This window comes from Myodes glareolus, chromosome 6 (assembly GCF_982192425.1).
Source record: "Myodes glareolus chromosome 6, mMyoGla1.1, whole genome shotgun sequence".
Classification (NCBI taxonomy): Eukaryota; Metazoa; Chordata; class Mammalia; order Rodentia; family Cricetidae; genus Myodes; species Myodes glareolus.
In genome coordinates this window covers 102,649,172-102,667,273 of record NC_142031.1, presented here as the reverse complement: position 1 = coordinate 102,667,273, position 18,102 = coordinate 102,649,172, and the positions used below count along the sequence as shown (strand labels likewise).

At 38.9% G+C, this 18,102-nt stretch overlaps 1 protein-coding gene across 5 annotated transcripts in view; it reads right to left on the bottom strand.

Annotated features, from left to right (window-relative positions):
• The window catches only part of Itsn2 (intersectin 2), a 116,024-nt gene that overhangs the window by 90,385 nt on the left and 7,537 nt on the right, over positions 1 to 18,102 (bottom strand). For all 5 annotated transcript variants that reach the window (XM_087907446.1, XM_087907445.1, XM_087907447.1 and 2 more), the window contains exon 2: positions 481 to 543. In XM_087907446.1, coding sequence (XP_087763572.1) covers positions 481 to 511 — 31 coding nt within the window. In that variant the 5' untranslated portion in view covers positions 512 to 543. The remainder of the gene's footprint in view (positions 1 to 480; positions 544 to 18,102) is intronic.

Sequence of the window (18,102 nt, the reverse complement as noted above, 5' to 3'; positions counted from 1 at the left end):
ACACAGGTTGTCAGGTTAAATAATAAGATAAATAAATATGAAGTTCATAAATGTTAAAAAAGAAAAATTTAATCTTATATTTGTATTATTAAACAAATCTTGATGGCCAGATCTATTTGCAATCATCTGTGCAATTACAAACACCCTTACTATTCACCTAAGGGCACTCTGTCTTTGTCGTCCAGTTTCATGCATTAAGCAGATTATACCTTTAGATTATTCTCAATAGTTCAATGGTAAGCACATATTCCAGATCCTACCAAAATGTTTCAACAGAAATGTGGGATTTACTACATAATACTAATAAGAAGATACAAGAATTGCTCTGAAACACTTGGTGATTTCAACCAGAATACTTCAAGTCCTACATTTTAAAAGTCAAGGAAAATTATCTACATAAATATTTCAAACAACAACAGGCTCATCACTACAACAAAAGCCCACATCATCTCATCCTACCATTAGCATAAAGTTAATTACCGTTCATAGCTGTGGGAAACTGAGCCATCATGGTCCTGAATTTTTCTTGCAGCTCTCAGCCATCTGCAATATAAAAACATGGTCCCCATTAATACAACAAAGACAGATCACAGCTCAGTACTAAGTTGTGGGACTGTCTGTCCCCTTTAGCACACACGCCCAGCAAAAACAACACAGAGCTCCTGCTGCTGCTGAACAGGCAGAATTCATAGTTGGGGATGAGGAGGGATTCTGCTGCAATAGTGCTGCCTTCCGTACCTGACCATTAAAGAGAAATAGTATATGCAATAGCAAATACAGAATGAAAAACCCTCGGTAGTAATCAATATTTCTGTAGAAATAAATTCAGGAGGAAGCGCTGTTAAGATTAGGTAAGAATTGATTTAAGGAAATCAACTGCATAAATTAAGTATGTAAGAATAACATGGAGGTTAGATAATGGTAGTGCACACCTTTAATCCCAGGACTCCAGAAGCAGAGGCAGGTGGAGCTCTGAGTCCAAGGCCAGCCTGGTCTACAAAGCAAGTTCCAGTATAGTTAGGAACCCTGTTTAAAAGAAGGAAAAGAAAAAACAAAAACAAACAACAACAACAACAACAACAAAAAACCCAATGGAAATCTATAACAGGCTTTAATCACCTGAAAGAAATCTATCCAAAATAAATGTAGTACTGTGTTTTAATTAAGCTCTCTAAGTTTAAAAAATCATCTAAAAAGAGTGGAGTAGATAGAAAAGCACACAGACACACATGGAGGTACAGTTTAAAAGTAATTATCAAGCCGGGTGGTGGTAGTGCACTTGGAGGCAAGGCAGAGGCAGGTGCATCTCTGTGAGTTTGAGGTCAACCAAGTCTACAGAGCAAGTTCCAGAAGAACCAGGGCTATACAAAGAAACTCTGTGTTGAAAAACCAAAAAAAGAAAAAAAATAATTATCAAAAGGCATCACAATTATTAAAATATATTTATGTTTATTTAAACAAGTGGATTGGTCTTTGTAACAAACAGCTCTAGGTTCAGATCTGCTTGGCTCTGTTTCTAATTGTGACCACAGGAAAGTCGTTTAACTTTTTTAAAGCTTATATTCTAACCCGGCAGTGGTGGCGCATACCTTTAATCCCAGCACTTGGGAGGCAGAGGCGGGCAGATCTCTGTGAGTTCGAGGCCAGCCTGGTCTACAAGAGCTATTTCCAGGACAGCCAGAACTGTTACACAGAGAAACCCTGTCTCAAAAAACAAACAAAAAGTCGTAGATTCCTTGTCTACAAAAATACTTGGATCAGTATCTTTTTAAAGTAGTACATAATCCAACACACTATCCAACACACAGTGTGTATTCAGTAAATGATTGCTATTCTGTAAACATCCAGAGAATGTGAAGCTTCACTTTGACACCCACATTCATTATTTAACTGTAAAATAAATACAAAATTCAAATTTTGTTACAAGAATCTTGAAAATAGGACTAGTCAGGGACAGTTAAAAAGACCACTCCGTACCTCATCTATTTAACCAAATAATTTAAATATTGATAGTTTTAGGAGCCCTATAAAAATACTTGGGTAAGTGATTTTAAACAAAGCAGTTAGGAAAGGTTCACATGAAGCTATCACCAGAAAAACTGGCTGAATGACTGTCAAAGGTACTGTTCCAAGGTACCATTCTATTAGTGAATTCAATACGCTAGCACCCTATGCTACCAAGAACCCAATCCTCTAACGACTTAGATAAATATGGGTTACATTTCATATTTATTCAGTGATTTGCAGTAATCCCCCCAAAATATGGCACATAAATCCAATTAATTTATTGACAAGAGAACTGACAGCTGCTTTTCCTCCTACGGAGCAAACTAATCCATCTACTCCATGTTGCAGTGAGCAAAAGGAGAGCTGGTTAAAATGGTTAATGGCAAAAACCATCCTTCTACACAACAAAGAACAGCCAGACTGAGCCACAGGGCCGGGTAACCTCGCAAAGGCTTACTCTATAATCCCACCTCCGCCAACCACATGCTCTTCCTTAGCGGGCAGTGAGCTGTGGACTGCAGCTGTTGTCCCTCTCCTGCTCTTACTCTCTCTGGGTAGGAGGAAAGTTTAGCATGAACATGTTGGTTTTCTTCATTCCTTTCTTATAAACTCCCAAGTATTGGAGTTGTTTACAGAAAATGAAAGCCAAAACTTTGGTGGGTGACAGAATTCTTATAGAAGGTACTGTGTTGAGCCTTACAGGATGAATGAGAATTAGTTACAAATAAAAGGTTAAAACCTTGAACTTGACTGTGACAGAAAGGTGTTTTAACGGGTTTTATAGAGAAAAAAATACATTTCATTTAAGATAGACAATCCTGAAAAAAAGGCCGAAGCAAGGAGCTCAACCAGGGCTGAAAACAAAGCCTAGCACTGAACTAGACAGAGGCAGTGGGAAGAGATAAGAGGAGCTAGAACAGCGGTGTTCAAAATAATCAGAACTCACCGGTTCTCTGGAAATGAGTGACTGTGGAATAAAAGGAAAAAAGAGACAACTGCCAGAATTACAGTCTGTGAGGTTGGGAAAACCGTGCCATAACCAGTAAAAAAGTGACCACCAAAGGAAGTCTCAACTACTCATGACTACAACTTCAACTTCCTTAAACACAGGACAATTCTACAAATAAATACATTTTACTCCCTTCATGTAAATGATCATAAGCAATATAAGACCTATGCCAGAAAGAAACTATCTACTTAGACGTGCAGCATCAGACGCTTCTATCTCACTAGCTTTCTGTAATAGACAAGGTTTAAACATGGGAGAAAGTTTGTCCAAAACATTACATATAATATGTAACCATCTAAAGCACTAAAACATCTAAAGCATCTAAAACAGTGTCAATGATGACTGAGCTAACAGACAAACAGGGAACAGAATTCCACGGACAGAAAACCTTTAATCAGTTAGATCTAAACTTACAAACCATCTGTCTAGAACTTTTGGCTGGATATCATATATTCCATGAAGATAACAAAATGTCATGTGGTCGATACTCAATTATCACAGTTATAATCCTGAAATAAAATTAGAGAACAACCAAATAATACAATGGACAGGGAGGACAAGCCTCCTGGTATTACAGAATCTTTTCCACCTCACATGTAGAATTCACCTATTCATGTATGCAGGCACCATACTGAGGCATTTACACATGTATAAAGCATTTGGTTGACTCTGGTAGCATCTGATTATGGTAATATAATTTGTTGGAATCAATAAGTTTTTAAAGCATACCACTGCATCTGCTTTAGTTATATTAATTTTCTGTCCCACTTTAGAATCATTAATTGTGGCATGCTTAACAATTTTCTAGTTTACTAGCAGACTGGAGATAGAACTCAGAGATAGGGCACCTGCCTAGCATACACAAGGTCTTGGGTTTAATCCCCAGTACATCACAAGAAAAAATATAATTGAAATCTTGAAAATAAAAAAGATCACATAAGTGTGTTTTACGTTTTTTAAAATAACTGCTAACACAGGGTGGTGGAGGCACATGCCTTTAATCCCAGCACTCAGGAGACAAAGGAAATGGATCTCTGTAAGTTTGAGGCCAGCCTGGTCTACAAGATCTAGTTCCAGCTACAAACCTATCTCGAAAAAAAATAATAATTGCTAATATTTGCTTAATTATTTCTATTAATTTAACACACCTCTATTAGCAACCTACCATGTGTCATGTTCAGTCACTATTCATTAAGAATTCAACATTCCACTTCTGCACACAGAACTTCAGATGCCCAGGGGCTAGCTACCCAGGAATACATTCCTGCAAAATCCTTACAAGGCAGGTATCTTACTCATTCCACAGATGAAGGCACAGAGAGATTAAGTTACTTGCCCAAATTCAGTGTCATGAAACAATATGGAGATTCCAAGCTTATCTTATTTTAGATCCTATGAACATCTCCCTGTTGGCTTTATGCACTTTTTCCTTTCTTAAATGAATATAATAATGATGTCATATGTTCATATGAGTAGCAGGTGAATTTACTGTTGGCATGTTTTAGGGGAGAAGAAAAGTCTGGGCAGGCTGCTGCAACTCTAGAAGCATAGATCAAACTGACTGTTTCTGGCCTCTTGTTCTGGTATAAAACTCAGAAGGGAAGGGTAACTAACCAGCATCTCCTTAGGTACACGCTTCATGGGTGTCCAATAAACACCCTGCTCTGCTCTACTGTGTAGAGGATAATGTGCAACGAGGGGCAGTCTGCGGTTATGATCTGAACTGATAAGTACTGTGGAGGACGTCAAGACACCTCTGCAGAACGCTTACTTGGTGGATAAGAGGTATAAAGTCAAGACTCTTGTGACTGAATGTCAGCCAAATGCAGCCTGGAGAAGCCACCAAATATAATTTGGGGATTGGGAAAGTATATGATCCTGATGAGAGAGAACAGTCACTGCTAGACCTGGAGACACTTCTGTAATGGGTCTTAAGACTCAGGAAAGAAAAAAAAAAAACTACAGCCATTTAAAATTAAAAGTGGCTCAGCAAAGGGTGGAGGTTTTGTTTGTTTAGAAGCACACAATTATAGAAAGGAAAAATTACAGTCATTTAGTCCAAGATTAAAATGGTAGGAAAAGTCCTACCATTTTCAAGATAGGAAGACTAAAAGAGTTGAAGAAGCCCACAAGTTAATGAGCAGGAATGGACCTGGAAACCACACCCCACCATCCAGAAAATGTTTGTAAAAGAGTGTCCCAGTCTGGCCAGGCACAGCACTTGGAACGCTAACAAGTCTACAGATATCCAGGACCAAAACTTGAGGCTGAGTCAGCAGCACGTCATTATGTGAGTCAGGAGAGCCTTTTAGACAAGTTTCCACTCCCAAAACCTCGCACAGCTACAAGTTTTGCTTCTTCCCCTCACCTCACTGGCGTTCCACTCCTGCTTACACTCATCTGACTTTGATAAGCATGACCTGGCACACATGCACCCACACCCACACACATGCACACACTATACATACACATGTGCACACATACATGCACATTAGTAACCAGAATTTTTAAAGATTGACTATATAAAGAACTGGTAGGAAAGAAAAGGATCCAAACTGCCTCCTTAAAATCCTCCAGATATCAGAGATATGAATATCAGCCATACTGTTCCCTGCAACACGGCTCTTCCTTAAGTGGTGGGAAATCTTTTTTTCTTGTAAGCATACTTTTAGAGATAAAAATTTATCTATTATTAAATTCTGAAGCATTTTAAATTTTGAGTAGAGAGAAAAGCTTGTATTCATCAAATCTACTTTGAATCATAATAGTTAAATAGTTTAAATAAATTTAACTAAATGCCTGACACTCAAAAGCATGATAGTACACTTCCTGACGGTATATATTTTATCTATCTATCGATCGATCCATCTATCTGTCTGTCTGTCTGTCTTGATTTTTCAAGACAGGGTTTCTCTGTGTAACAGCTCTGGTTGTCCCAGAACTTGCTCTGTAGATCACTGCAGTGATGTTTTATTTATGTTTTAATAAATAAAGCTTTCCTGAAAATCAGAGTGAAGAGCTTGGCCACTAGAAGCCAGGAGTGGTAGCACACACCTTTAATCCCAGGACAGAGACAGAGGCAGAAGGAGCACTGTTAATTCAAGGCCACCCTGGGCTACACAGATTGACTCTGTCTAAAAGAGAAACAGAGCTCACACAAAGGTTATCCCAGCACTTGGGATCACATGCCTTTAATCCTAGCACTAGGGGAGTAGAGACAGGAGTGATATGGCTGAATGGAGAGAGGAATATAAGGTGGAAGGAGATAGGAGCTCAGAGCAGTCTGAGGTTTGGTGGAGACAACTGCAGTCTGAGGTTTGGTGGAGACAGTTGTCATCTGAGGTTTGGTGGAGACAGTTGTAGTCTGAGGTTTGGTGAAGACAGTAGTAGTTTGAGGTTTGGTGGAGACAGATGGAGTATGAAGATGCAGTCTGAGGACATGATCACCCCTCCAGTCTGAGTACTGGTAGAGGTAAAAGAACTCGCTAGTGGATGGCCTCTCTGCTTCTCTGATCTTCAGCATTAACCCCTATATCTGATTCTGGGCTCTTATTAAGACCAACTAGAATTCATGTTACAGACCAGGTTGGCCTTGAGCTCACAGAGATCCACCTGACTCTGCCTCCTGAGTGCTGGAATTAAAGGTGTGCGCTGCCACCACCACCTTCTGGTATATATTTTAAATTTGTTACTATGTTACTGTTTATTTTGTAACCATAATTTGACATATGTTGGTGGGAGTGACCAAGAAAATGGAAAGAGCTTTCTTTGAGCTGCAGACACATATTTGGTAATCATTGGGGACTAGGTATAGTTGCGATCATGCCAGGGAAAGAATGTATCAGGAACAAAAGAAGCTAGGCTTGGTGGTGGCACATGCCTTTCATGCCAGCACTCAGAAGGCAGAAGCAGGTGGACTGCTATGATGAATTAGAGGTTAGTCTGGTCTATATAGTAGAGTTTCAGGGCCAGCCAGGTCTATATAGTGAGACCCTGCCTCAAAAACAAACACAAAGAAAAAGTGTTCCAAGGAGGAGTTGTCATTGCCAAGTGACACACAAATAAAGGCTAAGCCATGAGTCTTAGCAACCTGTCAGCATCGGTTCTAATACAAGCACAGTTCCAGTGACTTCAAAGTCAAACTGATGTGGATTATGCAGTAAAGGGAAGGTGGCTCAAGAAATATGCAGTTGCTAGGCATAGTGGCACACATCTTTTAATCCCAGCATTCAGGAGGCAGAGGCAGGAGGATCTCTGTAAGTTTGAGGCATAGTTAGTTCCAAAACATTCAGGGCTACAGAGACACCCTGTCTCGAAACAAAACAAACAAAAAGCAACAAAAAATGCTGTTAAAAAAAAAAATAAGAGGGGTGGGAGGATTAGTATTGAGTTCCTAAGAAAGGGAAGGAGGAGCTAGACAGTAGTAGTGCACTCGGGAGGTAGAGGCAGATGAATCTCAGTGAGTTTGAGGCCAGTCTGATCTACAGAGCAAGTTCCAGGATAGGTTCTGGGCACGGGGGGGGGGGGGGGGGGGGAGAGAGTGAGGAAAGGAGGATTAAGGAGGATTATTGTATTTACTTTTTAGACAGGGAAACAAAACTATTTTCCTAGAGAAAATGGCAATCTCCAAAAGAAGTGAGAAGAGACCTTCACCTACTTAAGTAGAATCAGATAGCTCTTGAGCATAAAATCACACCATGGGACAGAATTTTCTGGCTCTGGGAATAAAGTTCAGATACGGCAACAGGAATGAATAGAGATCTACAAGTATAAGAGCAGGAAAATAGAAATAGAGAAAAAAACAGATTTCCTTCTGCCAATCTTTTTTCTTTCCCTCTCTTCAAAGGGCAGGGTTGAAGACAGACTAATTTCTTGGACTCTCCAGTGTCTAAATGTGAATTTCTTTTCTGAGACAGAAAAAGGGAAGGTCACATGCAAATCAGTTCCCAAGAATCAGCCAAGCATGTATCTTGTAGACCAGGCTGGCCTCGAACTCACAGGGATTCACCTGCCTCTGCCTCCCGAGTGCTGGGATTAAAGGTGTGGGCCACTACCACCCGGCTGGAGTTTGATTTTATATCCTACAACTTTACTAGAAGGGTTTATCAGGTCTACAAGTTTTTTAGTGTAGTTTGTGGATCTTTTAGGAAAGAATCTGAGAACAGGAATAATTGGCTTTCCCCCTTTCCCATTTATATCCCTTTAATATCCTTCTCTTGCCTTATTGCTCTAGCTAAGACTCTAAGTACTACATTGAGTAAGAGGGGGAAGAGTGGGGAATGCTCGGGCTTCCCCCAATTTGTGTAATGTTGGCTACAGGTGTGTCATATATGCTCTTATTATGTTTTGGTATGATCCATCTATTTCCATTTCCTACAGAACTATGATGAAGGCAATGTTGAACTTTGTCAAATGCTTTTTATAGTGATATTTTATTTATGTTTTAATAAATAAAGCTTGCCTAAAGATCAGAAGGGCAAAGCTAAGCCACTAGAGGTCAGGCAGCGGTGGTATACACCTTTAATCCCAGGATTCGCGAGACAGAGGCAAATGAATCTCTGTAAATTCAGAGCTACCCTTGGCTATACAAAAATCAATGCAAAACAAATCCAGGTGGGGTGGCCTACACCTTTAATTTCAGTTCTAGGGAGTCACATGCCTTTAATCCTAGCACTAGAGGGAATATAAAAAGAGAAGAGAGAGAAGCTTAGTCAGCTTTGTCTGCTTAGACCCCTTTAATCTGCTTAGTCTGTAGGCGCCCAGCCTTGGTAAAGGTAAGGCTTCTCTAGTGGCTGGCTGCTTTGCTTGTCTGGTTTTCAGGCTGAACCCCAATATGTGACTCTGGGTTTTTATTATTAGAGCTACAGCTTTTTTTCTTTATCTATGAAGCTGATCATGTGATTTTTGTCCTTAAGTTCATTTATATGATACATTTTCTGATTTGAGCACACTGAAACATCCTTGTATCCCTGGAATGAAACCAAGTTGGTTATGATGTATAATCCTCTTCCATAAATTCAGTTTGCAAGTACCTTGTTAGTTTTTTACATCTCTGTTCATTAAGAAAATTTATCTATAGATTTCTTTTTGTTGTTCTGTCTTTATCCAGCTTTGGAATCAGGACAATATTGGCTTTGCAATTAGTTTAGTAGTATTTTTTCCCTTTCTATCTTGTGAATAGTTTAAGGCACGGTGGTATTAGATTTCTCTTCAAAGTTTGGTAGAATTAAGCAGTGAAAATACACTCTTCACAATAGCTTCCAAGAGAAATGAAAAAACAATCTAGAAGGCAAAAGACCTCTATTGTTCTAAATCAGCTATGATAGATGTATTTTACTCATGAAAATAGATATTAAAAACCACAGAATTGGACACTTTAAAATGGTGACATTTATTGGAAGTGAATTATGAAGCTGTTATTCTAAATAATCTAACATTCTTTACATTTCATAAAATGTGTTTTAAGAGTCTAGTCTTTATTTACAAGTCACGAATGAACTATCCCTCCTCCGCTTTTCTCCTCGGTGCCTGCAGCACTACCTACCATGCTGGTGACCTTTCTACTTATGAAGATTTCCTTTCACTTCCATTTCTTCTTATACATAATGTCTAGTGTTCTAACTTCTGTTTTCTTACTTGTGTACCTCTATAAGACTGTCAACCCCCGTGATTGTCTCTTCATTTTCATATACCTTAATATCCAGTTGCCACAAGGTAGATACTAAAATATTCTTTAGTACAAACTCCCAAGAGATTAGCATACTTTTAATTGTACAGAGCACAAGCAGGCTACAGTTACTTTGAAAATAGATCACCTAACTCGAGTTGAATTCCAGTATATGTACTCTACAGGTTTGTGGTCTTATCCACAACACACATAGAATTTCCTAATCCATGTAGGTAGTTGGACCAAAATGCAAGGTTACTTACTGGAAGCTAATATGTAGTGATATTTTATATGTATTTTAACAAATAAAGCTTGCTGAAGATCAGAGAAGCAGAGCATCAGCCACTAGAGAGTTCCTTTACCTCTACCAATGCTCAGACTGAAGGGGTGATCCTGTCCTCAGACTGAATCTCTAGACTGCATGTTTCTACCAAACCTCAGATTGCACTGAGCTTCTGTCTCCCACGGCCTTATATTCCTCTCTCTGCCCAGCTTATATCACTCCTGTCTCCAGCTCCCTTGAGCTGGGAATGAAGGTATGTGCCACCACCGCCTGGCCTCTAGTGGCTTAGCTCTGCACTCTGACCTTCAGGCAAGCTTTATTTGTTAAAAATAAAATAAAATATCATTACACTAATATATCATACCTGTAAAACATTTGGCACATAGAATATACACAATATACACTTCGATATTAATAAATTTTAAGTTTAACCAACAAAGCAACAAGAAGTCAAGAGGGCATAAAAACAGAAATCATGAACTAATCCCGAGTTTAGTACTCAAATGCATGCTGAAGCTTTACACCACTTACAGAAGAGTTAGTCAACAACCGTGAACAAGACAATTCACCCACACAATGGGGAAAACACACCTATGAATAGCACGTGACTCACCCTCTGCCCAAAAAGGAGGCTGAGGGCCCAGTTGCTCTGGAGCCTATTGTCATTTGTCTCATAAAGAGTAAATATTTAAACAAAACTATTTACTTGAGTTGAAAAAAAATGTATGCAGGAAAAACTTGAATAATATGCTTGACTTTCAAGTAAAATGTGACTTGTTAGAAACAACTTAATTTTCAAGGTTTTAAAACTTTACAAGAAAACCCAAAGAAAAGGATAAACAGAGTCATCTACATAACTATGTGAAGCTGTAAGGTGTTTTGTTTTTGAGACAGGGTTTCTCTGGGCAACAGCCCTGGTGTCCTGGAACTCACTCTGTAGACCAGGCTAGCCTCAAATTTGTAGCATGAATAAAAAAAAAAACAAAACAAAAAAAAAAAAACCCAGAGACAGATACTAGGGTTCGATCTGATGATCAGAAAGCAAAGCAACCAATCACTAGAGAGATCTTTAACCTCTACCAAATCTTCAGACTAAAAGGGTGAGATCCTGTCTCCACAAATCCTCAGACTTCACACTCCAGAAAGTTCCTGTCTCTTCTCCTTTATATTCCTCTCTCTGTCCAGCCATATTACTCCTGTCTCCACCTCCCTAGTGCTGGGATTAAAGGGTATGGGATCCCAAGAGCTATGATTAAAGGTGTTTGAATCGCAAATACTGGGATTAAAGGTGTATGCCACCATTCCCTGGCCCCTAGTGGCTTAGCTTTGCATTCTGATCTTCAGGCAAGCTTTATTTATAAAACACACACACACACACACACACACACACACACACACACACACACACAAAGATATCACTACACAAACTCACAGAGATCCACCTGCCTCTGCCTTGAGTGCTGAAGGAAAAAAAAGGTGTGTGTCACCACTGCCTGGTAGTTTTTTTTAAATACATATGTAAAAAGTAATCAAATGGGGAAAATAACACAGAGAAGATAGCCAGTTAATATCTTTAACATATAAAAAGCTATTAGACAATTAATTTACAAAAAGTCCTTATTAATAAATGTTAAAATCACTAATAATTAAGAAAATGAAAATTAGCACATGTCTTTAATCTCAGGTCTCCAAAGGCAGAGACAGATAGATCTCTGAGTTCAAGGCCAGTCACCTAGTCTAGAGAGAGTAGTTCCAAGATAGCCAGGGCTACACAAAGAAACCCTGTCTCAAAAAAAAAAAAAAAAAAAACACTTGTGTATACACAAACACATACACACAGAAGAAAGAAAGCAAAATTTACATCTTACATCATTTCTACTCATGAAATTACCAAACAAAAACAAAATTTCAACCTTCACCCTGGCTAACACCCAAACTAGAAAAGATTAGAAGAACTGGGTGTAGGCACATCTTCTGGGAGAACAAACAATGCAGCTTTTCACCTGAACAAATCCATGAAAAATCCTACCAACATCCATACATATAATCTCCATGTCAATAATTCCACTTCTGGGAGCCTGTCATAGGAAATAACACTAACAATTTAAAAAAAAATGCCTTCTTTACAAAGATATTAGCAAACATGGAAATAGTATCACAATGATAATAGTAGAGCACAGAGTTAATATTAGGGTGTCACTCAAAATTAAATTCATATGCAGGTAAACAGATAAAATATGAAATCATTATATTAAATAAAATAAGCCAGACTCGGAAAATACTCTAAGTTTCTTTCATATATGGAAAAATGTAATGTATATACACATGTTTGCATATTTATATGTGTATTTATAGGTCACAAAGCTAGAGACTGGAAGAAAACATCTTAAAGGAGGTAGAAAGCAGGTAAAGGAATGAATGCAATAGAAAAGCAGAAGAGGAAACTGATGTGGAATTCCCCTCTGTATGCGTGAATACCACTGGTTAGTAAAGAAACTGTCTTAGGCCTGTGTAGGACAGAACTTAGGTAGGCAGGAAAAAAAACTAAACTGAATGCTGGGAGAAAGAAGGTGGAGTCAGTGAGAAGCCATGTAGCCCCTCTGGAGACAGACGCCAAAACTTAATTCCGTAGCCATAGACTTATGGCGATACACAGATTAATGGAGATGGGCTAGTTTAGGATATAAGAGTTAGCCAGAAACAGGCTTAAGCTATTGGCCAAACAGTATTGCAAATAACATATTTTCTGTGTGGTAATTCGGGGGCTGAGCTGGGAACTAACTGCAATCCCCTACAACAAATTGGCGTGCCAACATGGCTGACTAAATCCATATAAAACCTGTGAAAGCTTGCAAAGAAATCCTAGTCAGAAAAAAAAACAAAACAAAACAGAGTTTAACATAGCTTCTTGCTCTGTTTTGTGGGCAGTGTGCCGCAGCTTCTTTAAGAGAGGTTGTCCTGATTCAGTGGTAGCAGGGGGAAAAAGCCACGTGGTTTTGAAACAACAGCTTTCTGGGCTGTGCTGCCAGCAAAAACTCTGGATCTTTCAGGAGGCCAAGCATTTAAATGGGGTTTATGGACAGCATGCTGCAAGTTACTTGGTGGCAGAATGGGCCAACTGGTTATCAGAGTTGAGGTAGTGAGGACAGCTCCCACCCAGCAGTCTCAGAGGCAGTGAACGAACTTCTGCCATGTCGGATTAGGCAGAGCCAGCAGGCAGGGGCGTATTTGTCCTAGCAATGCTGCTGCTTAGGTTTTTAAGAAGTGCTTAGCATTTTAAGAAGCAGTCCTGGTCAGAAAAGGATTACAGATACACAATAAAGACAAATTCAGATGTAAAAGACCTCTAAATGGGTCACAGTATTGAATAAATTTATGTACGCTTGGGAGAGAGAAGAAAAAAGAGTCTAGAGAGTCATAAAAGGAAGTAAATGATTCAGAAAACAAAAATAAAACAAAGTCTTTAAGGAGACAGAGTACTGGCAGTCATAGATTAAAGGAGTAAAGATTATAAAATAAGTATTTAAAAGGTAATAGAGTAAAAAAATTAGCCATGTAAAGATGGAAAATACACAAAGGGTCTGAATTATGCATATTATTGTGTTTTCTTTGAATTGTCTGACTGTGAAGGAGCTAAGTATAGAGAGACATTTCACTGTACAGGCTGATAAGCTAAACCAACATATATGTTTTAGAGGTATCATGATTTCAGAATTTGGGTCTAAGGATTTGTGGCTTTGGAAAAGAGGTTCTGCTTTTGTTTCCACAGAGGATGAGAACCTGTGAAATTTTTCTAGACTAATGTAGTTTGATGGACCAAGATCCCCCAAAAGGTCGCAGTGAACACCCCCAAAAAATTACTTCACTCAACAAAAAGCAGGAAGTAATTTGGAGAGAACTATGCCCATATTCCCAAATATTGTTTATAGATGTTTGTTTCCATTTAAAGGGTGATATGCTATAGAGATTTGCATTGGTATGGATTTTGGTTTACTGATACAAATTTAAGGTCAATTTTGTTATACTGTGTGTGTATACATATTTCTGCTCTTGATTCTGTTTGTGCAGCTTATTTTGAAATGTAATGTATACCCACGCAGTGGTGGCACACGCCTTTAATCCTAGCACTCAGGAGGCAGAGGCAGGCAGATTGCTGTGAGTTTGAGGCCAGCCTGGTCTACAAGAGCTAGTTCCAGGACAGGCTCCAAGACTACAGAGAAACCTGTCTCAAAAAACCAAAAAAAATGTAATTTATAATAAAGAAATATAGATTAATAGAGAGCCATCTATAATAGCCAAGCTTGTAGTCATGTTAGTTAGATTTTCTAGATGTACAGAGATGTATTTCAGATGGATAGGCATTCTTCAAACCTTTCAAAGACTACAGAATATGGCATAAAAATGTTTAAGAACTTAGGACTTTTCATGATATGAGACACATCTGCTCCTGGCAGCACCAATTACTTCAAGAGGAAGATGGGCATCAAAGAGACTCCTTATAGAGTTTGCTAGCCATTGGCCAAGAAACTGCTCTTGCCTGGACTGCCTGATCTATGTTGTATGAACTGGACATGCAGGACCCACAGAGAAGTGACTGTTGAACTTGCCTAAAGGTAAGGCAGTCCTTTGGTCGTTCCTGCTTCATGAAAGAATCTGCCAGACATTCTTCAAGATACAGAAAAAAGTGACTGACAAACTGCCAATATAGGTGGACCTGTCTTTGAAATTTCCTGCTTCATGGAAAAGTCTGCAGGACACTATGGGTCAGTAGACTAAAGATGGTCCAAAGTTACAGAAGAACTTTAGGTGGCTGTCCAGGCAGCAAGATGTCTCTGTCAATTCTAGAGTTTTAGAAATTGCTTACGAGGAACTTCCTGTTTACTTAGGAAATATTATATTCTTCTGGAGTCTTTGATGAAGTTGAAGAATAGATAGTTAAAATTATAGTTTTCCTTAGTAATGATAAAAGATAAGGTGAATATAAATATTGTAGCTATAATTCTTGCTCGATACCTGTTTTGTTATATGTAATTTCTCTGTGTTGAAGTTAAACCTTCCTTTTTATTTAAACAGATGTGGGATTCCCCTCTGTATGCTGTGAATACCATTGGTTAATAAAGAAACTGCCTTAGGCCTGTGCAGGGCAGAACTTAGGTAGGCGGAGAAAGCTAAACTGAATGCTGGGAGAAAGAAGGTGGAGTCAGTGAGAAACCATGTAGCCCCTCATGGCGGTATACATATTAATAGAGATGGGCTAGTTTAGGATATAAGAGTTAGCCAGAAATACACTTAAGCTAGTGGCCAAACAGTATTGCAAATAATATAGTTTCTGTGTGGTTATTTTGGGACTGAGCAGTCAGGAACTAAATGGAGGAAGAAAGGGAATTGGCCAGAGGGAAGGGTACAGAGGACAGCAGTGGGAGGAAATGAAGGAAAACAGTATGTGATATGTATAGAGGTCTTATGAAAAAACTCATTACTTTGTATTTCAACTAAAAATTAATTTTAAAAATATGTTTAAGGTACCAAACCCTATAGTACATGTTTTCACATGTTACCACGGTTTCCTTGTTATTAGTGATGCCACCATTTCAAGGACCACAGCAGGAGAGTCTCCAGCTCACATATACTCGCCAATCATGATGCTGACCCAAGATAAATCAACTTCTGGAGTTTGCTTTGATTTGTTTAAATACATTTTAAAGGAGACTTCATTAAACAGTTTTGTAAGACCCATGTAAATGTTTTAAAAATTGAAATTTTAATTGTTTCAAAAAGAGAATATGCAGCATTCCAGCCTACTCCCTCATTGTAAGCAGTCCAGAGCAGCAAACCCTCACTAAAGCTATCCAAAGATGAGGGTGCCTATGACTGTTACATTTATTAGGAAATAGTGTATTAACCATGTATACCTCTTAGTCTTTATAGCTCTGTGCACAAATATTACATGAAATATCTACATTTTTTGAGACAGGGTTTTTCTATTTAGCCTTGGCTGGCTAGGCTGGAACTTGCTATGCAGACCAAGCTGGCCTTGAATTCACAGAGATCTGCCTCCCCCTGCTCCCTAGTGCTGGGATTAAGAGAGTGCACCACCATACCACATAAATCTCTACTTTTTAAGAAGAAGAAAATGCAGGCTTAATGAGACTGTTACATTTACAAAGCTAACAGCCTAAGTCCTAAACAACAAAATCTATGTTCTTAACTTCAATGTGTGAGGCATACACACGTGAGGCATGCACACACGCACTCCAAGTAGACATTAAAATACAACGGTCACTGGGATATAAACTTCAAATATATTTTTATCTCACTAAGTTTCATCAATTGGCATGTACTATTTTCACAAAAGGAAAAAATATGGGCAGATGTTATATATGCCTATAACCCAAGCATTTGAGAGGCATGGGCAGAAGAATTATGGCAAATTTGAGGCTAGCCTGGTCTACACAACAAGTCCTTGGCCTGTTTCAAAAACCAAACCAACGAAAACAATTTAAGCTGAGAAGAAAGGTTAAATTTAAGACATTTAAAAACGTGGAAAAGCATTTATACTAAATGACATAAACTATATTGTTAATGTAGATAGAAATACTTATTACCCTCTTTCAAAACCAGCCATCAATATTATCTCAAAATTAGGCTAGTAAATTAAGAATAGACTGTCTCTTATCGAAGATAGCAAAACAGAAATGAGAAGCTGGTGAAAAAGAGCTGAAGTTTATGTGAAGCCATGATGACAGCAAAGGCCCCACAGGCGAGAGAGTTCAGGGTTTTCTCTGGGATTTTAGGCAAAGATTTCCAGTTTACCAAACTTCCCTGAGTGTTTCAGAATTTTAGCAAGATAATGTCAGTACTTTATGAGTTCTTCACTATATTAACAAAAGGTTTTAAGAAGATAAATCACCCCCTGTTCTATAGGAGTAGAGATGGATACTCTAGCAGGAAGACTCAGAATTCTGAGCACTATAAAAAAGTATCCTGGGTCAGCAGGCTTGAACAGTGTATGCTTGTAATCCCAGCTACTGGGAAGGTGTCAAATTGAGGGGGCAGGGAGGACTCAGCTGTAGCCAGGAGTTTGAAAACAACCCAAGCAGCACAACAAGACCCTTTCTAAAAGAAAATAGAACAAAACAAACAACAAACCTCCCCACAAAACCAAGAGAAAAAAACCTACATCCATACCCACAAGCACATACTGGGAGCAAGCAGGGCTTTATTGCTTGGCTCTCCCAGAAGAAAAGTTGTGACACTCAAAATCATCCTAAAAACTCACTACGCACATAATGGGGAATTGCCAGCTGTGTTTTCACTCAGTTTCAGTCTCTGGGCTTCTACTCTTTTCCTGCCTGCTTTCAGACCAGCTTTCATGTTACTTCCTCAGTCCAGGTTTCTACTTCATATACTCTGGGAGGGGACTCACTGCTTTGTGTTTGTGGAGGAGGGTATATAAGTGTATGTACAGGTGTGCACAGGTACTTAGCTTTTAATGTGGGTGCTAGGGAGTTGGACTTGGTCCTCATGCTTGTGGAGCATGCCCTTTGTCAGGTGGGCCGTTTCCCAGCCTTCACTCCTTGACTCCAGCAGCACCCCCAGAGCACCTTGAGCTCAAGTCAGCGCATCTGCCCAGTCACCAAAGAAGAATGCACCAAAAGTTAGAATTCCATGTAAGTGCTATGGGAACGAAAAGGGCAGAAGATGAGTGCCTCACTTTGCCTTGAGAAACCAGAATGTTATTAGATGAGTAATCTCAGAGGAAATGACTCCTACATTGAGTAATGGGTACTAAACAATAGGCTTCAGATAGCAGGTTACTGTGATTTTTAGGAACCAAGAACAGAAATAGACAAAGGCACAGAGGAAAAATCTAAGACTTTAAAAGACGATGTCAAGTCACATGCCTTTCATTCCAGCATTTGGGAGGCAGGTGGATCTCTGTGAGTTCAAGGCTAACATGGTCTACATAGAGAGTTCCAGGACAGCCAGGGCTACATAGTAAGACCTAGTCTCAAAAAAATTTAAAAAAAATAAAAAAAAAAAACAAAGACAATGTCAAAGGAGCTAATCCTCTGAGGGGATGCTGTAAAAAGTAAATGAGTTATTAAATATAAAACACTAGGTATACAGCATATA